Source organism: Doryrhamphus excisus, chromosome 5, assembly GCF_030265055.1.
Source record: "Doryrhamphus excisus isolate RoL2022-K1 chromosome 5, RoL_Dexc_1.0, whole genome shotgun sequence".
Classification (NCBI taxonomy): Eukaryota; Metazoa; Chordata; class Actinopteri; order Syngnathiformes; family Syngnathidae; genus Doryrhamphus; species Doryrhamphus excisus.
Window position 1 is genome coordinate 15947785 of NC_080470.1, and position 11407 is coordinate 15959191.

Below are 11407 nucleotides of genomic sequence, written 5' to 3' on the forward strand. Positions count from 1 at the left end.
CAGCAGTGTAGTGTATCAACAGCGACTTACACCCCTCTTGGTCTCTTGAGTCTTCTTCTGAACCGATTTCGGTGATGAGAAACGTTGCTTGGGCACTTATGTAAAGAGTTCCAAAACAATATGCATTGACAAGAGTCAAACATTTGCATCACAAAAATGCTCCCTCGATAAAAATCAGACTTCCCCTTACTTTCCTCCGTCATATCACTCCACACTGTGGATGTGTTGACAATGGCTACCACGCTTGCATCTTAATCCGCTGTGGAACACGTATGGATGACCATCTCCACCACATACAAAACAATGGACAAGTGATAGAGAATGTGTGAGTGTGTTGCCTGATGGTTGCGGACTCCTGCCTTACATCATGCTTGGGGATATGATGAGGAAAACCATGACCATAAGAGTATTGTTTATATTTCACATCCAACTCGTGTGCGTTTCATGACTGAGCCACAGCCACCAAATTGGAGAGGACTGGTCCACCTGCACTTCCTGCAGAACCGTCACAAAGAGAAAAGCCAGACCCTCCAATTAGGAGTCGTCTCAGGTGGATACCAAAGAAAAAGCCCAACTCCCTTTCATTCATTCACTAGCACGCCTCGCTGCTGCCAATCAGCCCCACCTGGCTTTCATTAACTCCTGCTGGCCTGGAATCTCGTGGAGGAGGTCCCACTCACGGCTCGGCCCCGGCAGTGTGACGCTGGGATGGGGCTACAAATGAAGCTGGGGGGGGCCCTCACCCTGCGTGCAGGACAGGGGTTGGACACCCACGGCTGTTTTTTTATCATCCCACAGCGCATTCTAAAAATAGAATTGAACAAGTAAACTAAAAAAGTTGACTGAAAAATCTGAAGAATAACGTGAAAATATTCGAGAGGAACGTTGTAGGAGTGTGGACAAGTGGTATAAAATGGATGGATGGATATTACGAGGAAGAATTTTTTTTCTTAAAAAATAAAGTCAAAATATTAAAAGAAAAATGTCTAATGACAAAGGGCACAATTTTGTAAGAATAAACCCATAATATTATGAGAAAAATAATGTCGATAATAAGAGTTGAAAATTTATACTTTGGTAATTAGAGTTGAAACATGAAAAAAAAGTTTTTTTTTAAAAAGAACAAAACAAAATAAAGTTGTCTTTTTTAGAAAATTACTAAATTACTATTATTATGAGAATAAAGTCACAATATTATTACAACAAAGAAAATTTGACAAGATGACGTAAAAAGTTGAAATACTTTTTAAAAACGGCAAAAATGGGGGTAGGGTGGGGGGGATATCAACGTGTGAAGTTATGTTAATAATAAGACACCAAGATAAAATGTAATTATTCCCCTAATTCATTACCTGATTCAGTCGAACCAAACATTCTTTTGTAATGCATATTTTTTGGTCTTTGGCTTAGAAAAATCTATTTCCCCGGTAGATCAAAAGATCCGCTTCCCAGCCACAGTCAACTTCTGATGACATCATAAACGGGCGACAAAGATGACTTCCTGCTTCCTGTTTTCATGCGTTAGCAACCAGGAAGCAAAATGCAGATGGTCTTACGCTCTGAATTAATAACACCACAACACGTGCACCATGTTGAATGCTAACCAGAAAATGTATGAAAACCAAAGCAATTGGCCGTAAATTTTCCAGAAATAAAAATCAAATGAAGACTTTGGAGCGGCCTAGTCCAAGTCCTGACCTGCATTCTATGACATGCTGTGGCATGACCTTAAAAAGGCTTCATGCTGGAAAAGCCTCCAATGTGGCTGAATGACAACAATTCTGCAAAGATTCATTCATTTTCTACCACTTATCCTCACAAGGGTCACGGGGGTGCTGGAGCCTATCCGAGCTGTCTTCGGGTGAGAGGCGGGGTCCACCTTGGACTGGTGGCCAGCCAATCACAGGGCACATATAGACAAACAACCATTCACACTCACATTCATACCTATGGACAATTTGGAGTGGCCAATTAACCTAGCATGTTTTTGGAATGTGGGAGGAAACCGGAGTACCCGGAGAAAACCCACGCATGCACGGGGAGAACATGCAAACTCCACACAGAGATGGCCGAGGGTGGAATTGAACTCGGGTCTCCTTGCTGTGAGGTCTGCGCGCTAAAGAGGATGGGCCAAAATTCCTCCACAAGAAGCGACTCATTGCAAGTTATCACAAATGCTTGATTGCAGTTGTTGCTGCTAAAGGGGGCCCAACCACTTATTAACTTTAGACGGTTTGGATTCCTTTTTCTTTTTTTCCTTTTAAGAATAAGACATTGAATTTATGAACTGCATTTTGTGTGCAGTTGTGTTCATTCATTCATTCATTTTCTACCGCTTTTCCTCACGAGGGTCGCGGGGGTGCTGGAGCCTATCCCAGCTGTCTTCGGGCGTAAGGCGGGGTACACCCTAGACTGGTCGCCAGCCAATCACAGGGCACATATAGACAAACAACCATTAACACTCACATTCATACCTATGGACAATTTGGAGTCGCCAATTAACCTAGCATGTTTTTGGAATGTGGGAGGAAACCGGAGTACCCGGAGAAAACCCACGCATGCACGGGGAGAACATGCCAACTCCACACAGAGATGCCCGAGGGTGAGATTGAACCCTGGTCTCCTAGCTGTGAGGTCTGCGCGCTAACCACTTGACCACCGTGCTTGGCCGCCCTGCAGTTGTGTTGTCATTGACTAATATTTACATTGATTTGATGATCTGGTTTGTGTCAAACTATCATTGTTGAACTATACTATAAAAACAGAAGACATGAATTGGATTAACATGATTTCTTATGGGAACAACAGATTTGGTTAGAGTATATTTTGGTCCTTCTGGAAAAGATGACTGGTCCTAACCAAGGTTCCACTCTACTGTATACATTACTGTATTCCTGTTCTCCAGCTAAAGAAGATATGGCTTTCAAATCACAGAGTGCACACTCTTTATCATCAATCTCCTGGGGACCTCGTCCAAAAAAAACATTAATGTCCCACAAATGGACAAAGCAGATGACTGAAGACAAATTTGTCTTTAATTAAAGACCATCAGGCCTACTGGAGGACGGGACAGCATCCAGACGTCAGCCGCTGTCCAAAAACTACACACATTCCACTCAGCAAGTCAGCCTCAAGTCCTGAGGAAAAAATGACCAAGGGGTCAATACACACTATATACACTGTGTATATAGTGTGTATACACAGACTATGGGTCTCCAAAGTGCGGCCCATTGCCACGGCAGCAAAAATGGAGCAATCAGCAGTCATTTTACAAGAATTAAGTCAATATATTAGGAATCATTTTAAGAGAATAACGCGAAGGAAAAATAATGTTGTATAGTTTAAAGTTGTATAAATAAAGTTTTAAAGTGTAAGAAACAAAAGAACCCCAATAAATACAGTTATCATTTTTGCTCAATTATTTTTTTAATTTCTTTTTAATGTTACGAGAATAAAGAAAAAATATTATGGGAATAATGCCATAATTATAAAAGCAACGTTTACACAAAGAAAATTGAAATAATTGTAAAGTACAAAAAAGTGAACAATAAAAGCAGAAATGAAAAAAGTTGTCAGAGGATAAAGTCAAAATATTAAGAAAATTGAATTATGAGGAAAAATGTCATTTTGGTAAAATGTTGAAATTCTTGAAAAACAAAGAAAAACAAAAATGCAGTTGATAATAATAGGTTGATATCTATAATAAGAATATTTCATGTTTTTATTAAATTATTATTGGTATTATTTAATATTTTTTAATGAAAAAACTGGTCAATTGAGTGAAATTAGATAATTTCCTGTGGCATATAAGCACGTGCACACACCTTTATATGACTCAATCACGCCATCGTAGAAATAAGGCCACGCTTCCCACTTGCTTGCTCCTGCACAATAGAAAACCTCCAAACAAGAAATGGCATTGTGGACGTGTAGAGTAGATGTGTGGGGGGCGTCCGTCATCAAACTTGCATTGAGAAAATATCTTTAAAGAATCGAAATAATCCACTCTGTCCAAGTCCACCACAGACTGTAATATATATATATCATATGTAATCCATATCCCTCCAGTTCAGTTCAATTTATTTGTCTCCCTTGGGAGAAATTTGGTTTAGAGGGAGGGTGCAGCTGCATACAACCAACAGAGACATACAATACATGACAGACATAGAAAATACAGTAACATATACAGGTATACAGTAATACCTAGATATATATATACACACACACCTTAGCCACTAAAATAGTAAGATAATAAGATATTAAAGATATTAAAAAAGCAGTGAGTCGTGAGTTTGGCACATTCTTGTTAATGAGTTGAACAATGGTTTGGGCATGCTTGCTGCCATGTTTCCTGGAGGCGAGGGGATGTCGCTCCAGGGGGTGAAGATGGGCTTCATTTTTGTGAACTTCCCTTGCCATCCATCCCCAAATGTTCTGATCAGGGGAACGGAGGTTGGTCAAAAAGGTGAGGTTGATTTCTGTAATTTTTTACTTGGAAATATCAGCAAATAAAATATTTCAATGAATTCTATCTGAGAGACAGATTCAGTCATCAAAACAACCCCTTCTGGCCCCCGAACCATAGGTTCCCTACTGTGTATATTGTTACCATGCCCTCAATGGTTGTATCCTTTCTGATCAAAGTACAGGACCAGGAAGGCATCTCATTTCATTGTGTTTTGCGTACATTTGTACATCCTAAGGGATGTATTATTCGGTTATGAGGACTGTACTCGGCGTGGTATGCTTCGGAGGTAGCTTCTGGTTACAAACTTCTCGGACCAATCAGGACGCGCCGCCGTCTTCCTGCCTTTGGGGCAGCAACATGTCCACCCTGGCTGCCTGTTGAGGACGAGATCCGCTCCAAATTCAAAATGACATTGCTTCCTCACCTCGTCCGACACGTCTGATACGTCCGTCTTGTTGTCCATGTGTAGAACTGTGAAGCAAAGACAATGCTGGGCATGTACGTGCCGCATAGGTTCTCCCTGAAGGCGTCCGAGGTCCAGGATGGAATCGGTCTGTTCACGGCCAGGCGAGTGAAAAAGGTTCGTTGTTTGGACTTTTCTACAAGACCCTGGTTAAGTTAAGACTGTACAAGTTGTGAATTGGGAGTTGTTTGGTCGCCGCTTCGCTGTCAATGTATGAGAGTTGTGACGTGAAGTGCCACGTAGCAACACAGCCCCCCCCCCTCCCGCTTTTTCTTCTTTTTGCTCCTCTCTTCCGGTCCTCCTTGTTCACCAAGCTAGCAAACACGAAGATAAGTCAACTTTACACCTATTTACACGTACATGTTATACAATAGCATATGTTCATGTAGCCTCTATTTCAAAACAATCCATTCAATGTAAAGATGACGTTTGTGACCCATCATTCGATGACCACGCCCCCCGGAAGTGCTGTGCCTCTGAATCGAACACAATCATCAGTATGCTTTTAATGTTTTTTTTTTCATTTGTTTGTAATGAAATACTTTGTTGTTTCTTCTTCAAGGGAGAGAAGTTTGGACCTTTTGCAGGTGAGAAGAAGCTTCCGTGCGAGCTGGATGAAGGTTCTGACACCAGGCTCATGTGGGAGGTGATGAACTTTGTACATCAGTGCTAATGTTGTCCTTTATTTGGAACCTGCTTAAAAAAAAACATCAATGATTATGATACCAGCTCCTTATGCTCAAAAACTGATCCATCAGGTTACAATTGAGTCCATCCCATAATCAGTTCCCAGTTCCACATGTCCAAAAGGAGTAGGAAGAAGCAAAGCTTATTAAATCCTACCCCTCCATCTCGTACTTTTACTATCAGTAACTGTTACATTTGTTCACTTCCTGCCTTTCTAATAAAATTTAAGTTTTATTTATTTATTATTATTATTTTGTATTTTTTAAAACATTTTTGTCACATACCGAAGTAGGAGGTGATATGAGCATCCAATGCCATAATGGGCACCATAGTAAGTGTCAATATAGTGATATATATAGCACATCATGACTGGTTCAAGACTCTTCATCCTTGTATTTAGCAAACATCAACTGCTTGTATTGTTTCTTGAATTGGCTCATCGTTGTGCATTGTTTGATTTCCTTACTCAATCCATTCCATAGTTTGATTCCACATACTGAAATGCTATGGCTAGCATAACGTAGTCCTAGCGTAGAAGTGTTTCACATTTAGTTCTTCCCTGACGTGTTTAGCTAATTGGTTATTTTTAGCCTTATGCATTAGTTTAGCTGTTTGAAGATGAACTATATCAGCAAGTTTAAGAATTTGTGATTTTAGAAATAAGGAGTTAGTATGTGCGACATTAAGAATTATCCTTACTGAACTTTTTTGGTACATTTAGCGAGTGAAGATTGCTTTTATAGTTACTAGCCCATATTTCCACACAATAAGTAAGATATGGTAGAACAGAGAGCAATAAAGAGTGTGGAGTGATTTCTGATTGAGAACAAAGTTTGCTTTGTTCAATATTGAAATGTTTCTTGCCACCTTATGTTGTATATTTGTAATATGAGGCTTCCAGCTCATATTTTCATCTATTATGATCCCAAGAAATGTATTTTCCTTCACCCTTTCAATGTCTACACCGTCTATTTGTATTTGCCGGTGCATGTTCTGTCTACTGCTACCAACAGCATGATTTTAGTTTTACTTAGGTTCAAGGACAATCTATTATCATCAAACCATCTTTTTAGTGTGACCATTTCTTCTCTGACCTTTCTAATGATTTCTTCTGTGCTCCCTCCGGAACAAATGGCAGTGGTATCATCCGCAAATAATACCAGCTTTAAGTCTTTGGAGATATCATTGATGTACCAGTTGAACCGTTTTGGTCCCAGTATTGACCCCTGGGGTACTCCGCACGTAATATATGAACTTGCAGATGTGTGTTCTCCTAGCTTTACGTATTGCTTCCTGTCAGCTAAGTAGCTTTTGACCCAGTTCAAAACAAATCTTCTTATTCCATACCTTTCTAATTTAGTTATTAGGATGTCATGATTGATTGTATCAAAGGCTTTTGTGAGATCCATGAATACTGTGGCTGCACACTTCCTCTGATCTATAGCGTTAGTCATTTCCTCCCTTTTTGATCAGTGGCATGGAGGTAGAAATGTCCGACTTTATTGTGTATTTACGACTTTATTCATGTAAATGACAACTTTCCCCCATAAATTAACAAGAAGAAAGTCGTAAATTTACAACTTTATTCTCATGATATACAGTATTATGACATTTTCTTGTAAATTACAACTTTATTCTTGTCAATGTATGACTCTAGTCTCATAAATGTTTGTTTCAGCTATTTGGTTCACACATTTATGGCAACACACAGGACCTCCAGTCTTATGTCTGATATGTTTCAGGGCTCTACGTTAAAAACAAAAATTACTTGCCCATGGGGAATCCTTAAGGTGAGAACTACTTGCCCGAACTTGCCCCATGTAAAATGAAAAGACTGCCATAATGATATCATATATCAATATATGCTGATAATTCGTCAGATAATAGTACTGATGCATTGTATTTGGAGGAATGTCTGAAAATTTGTGGAGATGTATGTTAACATGGCAAGCCATGCTACCTTACACATGGTAGTCGTAGTAAGCAGTGATATTTATAAGTTGTGCACCTCAATGAAACATTTGACACATTTGTGTACTAGTAAAGTGTTTTTAATCCAGAAAAAATGCTCAATGGTCAAACAATAATTTGTGAAGCAAAGGTGAGAAAAATACACAGAGAAATGAAACCGCTAGGTTTTGTAGCTTGTGCAAAATCAGCACTTGGTATTGGATCTAATGGGTGGTGTTTCATTGTGACCACTTCAAATTGTCACAGCAATGTGATTCACTCACCTTTGCCATCATTTGATTTGCTGCCGCTAATAAAATACTTGTTTAGGAGGCACTGTTTCATCACTTTTTGGTGTTTTCCTTTGTTGTTGAAGAATTAGACGATGTTGGCAGGGACGCCATGATAGATGTTTTCCTAGTAAAACGATCGCTGATTGGTTGATCGCGAACAAGAACGGGTGTGGGTAAAACGCGGATTGTGGATTACGGACCGCGGTCTAAATAAACGATTCTGATTGGTCCATTTCAAGATTTGCAAGGATTGGTTTGCAAATTACCACCGGAATTACGCAGTCCGTGTTTTACCAACACCGAACAAGAACCGCTTTAAAAAAAAAACTCTTGGCAGTACGGCATGCTAAAGTGCACTTGCCCGACGGGAATATTAATGATTGGATTTACTTGCCCGAATTTTGTTTTAACTTGCCCCGGGCCATCGGTACAACGTTATTGTCGAGCCCTGTGTTTACTATATTGGGTAATAGGGGTGTAATGGTGACTACATGAGTGTTACTTCATCTCTAGAGGGCTCTAATAACGTTAAAAAGTGTATTTAGAATGTGCTTAACAAGTGTTTATGCTTCACTGATGTTTTTAAAAGCATTGAGATTTGGCACCATAGTTGCTGTGACATGCAAAATTGAAACTTCTTCTCTGTGATCATCTTCCATTATCATTGATTAATGGTGACTGGCTATACGGTTTACGAATGTTGATACGAAATCAGAGGAAAACATCAATGTCAAGCTAGCAGAAGGGTTTGGAGCCGTGTGTAAAAATAGACATTATTACGGGTGTACATCAATTACTTGTGGATCAATTTCCACAGAGCCTCTGTGGAAATTGTGGCTCATCTTTACAGTATAGCATTTATGGTGGTTAATTGGTTACTGGCATCAATGCAATCCGAATCCGAACAAGGTATCTGGAAGTCCTCGGGAGCGCTTGGGAGTGTGACAAACAAACAGACCGTTTTGGTCGGAAGCAGGAAGTCCACAGAAACACTGCAGAAAGAGGTGCAGAATCTGGAAGATCTAGAAAGCTTTCTGTGTGTGTTATCATGTGTAGCTGCTCTATAGGAGCACAACTCAAGACAAACAGCTGAAAATTGGCATAGGTGGTCCCCTTTAACATTATTAGAGCCCTCTAGACATGAAACAACACCCTTATAATATTATAATAACATACTATATACATATACAATATGTTATGTATATATATATATATATATATATATATATATATATATATATATATATATATATATATATATATATATATATATATATATATATATATATATATATATATATAATATACCTCCTATATATAATATACCTCCTATATATAATATACCTTTTCTTTGCTCGCACCCATGGGGCCAGTGGTTCTCTGTTGGTAGCTCGGCCTGGCTGCGTGGGGCGGGGTTTACTGGGTGGTAGGAGGCAGTCCCTCTCCTTTTATACATTCTCAGTGACAATTAAACATTCTCACATATGCACACATTTACCCTCATGTATATGAATATGCACACCAACAGAAGTACACAACTCCATATGCGCACTCACAACACATGGGTGCTTCTCTACACAATCTACCGTCTTTATCCCTGATGTCTATATGCTATTGGCATGCTATTATTACAGTAATAATGATGTCAAGCAGTGAGATTGTAATTACTGCAACCGTATGGCTGTAATTGTGTTTACTATCACGGTTCATGTCTTCATTGTTACTATTGCCACTGGTAGGTTTGACTGTTTCATTTCAGTGATATCATCTCCATTGTGACCCTTAGCCATCATTGACATTTCACTGATGCAGTCCTGTTTGTCACTGTTGTTGTCATGGGAATTGTTGTTGCTGCTGTTTTTGTCACCCCCTCTCTCTACTGGGAGGTGAACAGGAAGTGAAGGTTGTGGGTTGAGAGTTGAATTTTGGCTTTCCATAGTTAGAGCTGCAATAAAAGCCGGTTGTTCTGCCCATCAGGTCTGGTGCCTGTGTGTCTCACCCAACACTGCAGTTACATTACTGACACAGAGTGACATGACAACATCTTTCAGTGTATGTTTTGAATGCCTAAGATTTCTATCTGTACTTCATTTAGGCATAAAATAACTTTGCTTACATATGCATATTTTTGAGTAATAATTGGCCTTAATCAACCATGAAAAACGTGATTTATGACTATATAAAATTGTGTCAGTGAACATGAAATTTACATGATTTCATGTAAAAACTAAAATTTTCTCCCATAATATTTTCACAATTGAATTGTCATAATTGAAACGGTGAAATATTTAATTTTTATTTGTATTAGTTGGAGCAAGAAGACAATGGCTCTGTTAAGTATGAACACAAGCAGTTGTTTGGCAGCTTTAGTAGTAGAAATGTATCTTTGGTGTTATATGTGAAAGCTAAAACACACACACACGCAATAATGTAATTATCAGTGGCGGCCATATTGAGACATCCCAGCCTGATCGTGTGCCCGTCATAGAGGATTTGCTTCTTCTGGCTACGAATAAAAGATGGTTGTTTTTTTTCCTCCTCCAGGTCCGCGGCAGTAAGGGGGATGTTCTGTATATCCTGGACGCCAGCAACCCGCGTTACGCCAACTGGCTGCGCTTCGTCCACCAGGCACCTTCGCAGGAGCAGAAGAACCTGGCGGCCATTCAGGTGCGTTTACTCTCAAGCGCACAAAGCATCCTTTCAAGTCCCTGCCATCACTGCGGATGCCAGACTGTGTGTGTCGTGCATTTTCCGCTGTTAACGGTTGTCAAAGTGAGGAAATCAGCAAATGAGGAAATGCAGCTGCAAGAAAAAAGGCGTATTTTTTATCTTAATTGTGTCAGGATTTTTGTTCATTTGATGTAATAAATTGGAAAAATATTAGTACACAAACACCCCTAAATTACTCCTGATACAAATGTACCCTCATGCCCTCTAAAAGGCAAGTGTGAAAAAAATCTGAATTGTGATATTCACACTGACATGCAAACATGAAAAAAATCAGATATAGGTCACATATTAAAAAATAGAAATTGCAGCATAGTTCATTCAAACAACTTTTCAGCTAAAGGCAAACAAAAGAAATTCATCTACCTGAGCAAGCTGACCTTTTGCAGTTTGCTGTGAAAGATCAAATGAATGAGGACAAACCTGGTCTAGGGCCCACGTGATGGGCGGCCTAAAGGTCACCCCAGTACCTCTCAAAGCTCTGCCTTCAATCAGCGCTGACATTTATTGTGCTGCCTTCCTCCTCCTAATGGTTATTTATGCATATTTCAGCAAATGAAGCTCTGATGCCATTAGCCCCACTTGTAGACTTTGACCATTTGACCCGCAGCCTCATGATCACGACGTATGGATGCCAAGCTTCTGCCACGCTTACCTGACACTCGGCGGCTGTCCCCAATAACGCTGAAAGCTCTCTCGTATATCACTGATATTTCACTTCACTCCACTGGTCTCAATGTGTTTCATTATCAGCCACGGGACACTTCATTAGGTACAACTTTCCAAAAATGAGAGTTTCAAGTGACCCCTGGGAAAAGT

The 11407-nt window shown here is 39.7% G+C and overlaps 1 protein-coding gene and 1 long non-coding RNA gene across 3 annotated transcripts in view; one reads left to right on the top strand and one right to left on the bottom strand.

Moving 5' to 3' along the window:
* LOC131129828 (uncharacterized) lies at window positions 1-1473 on the bottom strand. Its single transcript, XR_009129897.1, has 3 exons — window positions 1353-1473; window positions 626-804; window positions 1-495 (listed from the first exon to the last, which is right to left on the bottom strand). It is a non-coding gene; the product is annotated as an uncharacterized LOC131129828 (long non-coding RNA).
* Window positions 1474-4785: 3312 nt separating this feature from the next.
* prdm5 (PR domain containing 5) overlaps window positions 4786-11407 on the top strand; it is a 47570-nt gene continuing 40948 nt past the window's right edge. Inside the window, exons 1-3 of one of the 2 annotated variants that reach the window (XM_058073728.1) lie at window positions 4786-5048; window positions 5494-5577; window positions 10406-10528. In XM_058073728.1, coding sequence (XP_057929711.1) covers window positions 4956-5048; window positions 5494-5577; window positions 10406-10528 — 300 coding nt within the window. In that variant the 5' untranslated portion in view covers window positions 4786-4955. The remainder of the gene's footprint in view (window positions 5049-5493; window positions 5578-10405; window positions 10529-11407) is intronic. The other variant, XM_058073727.1, reaches the window with a different exon arrangement.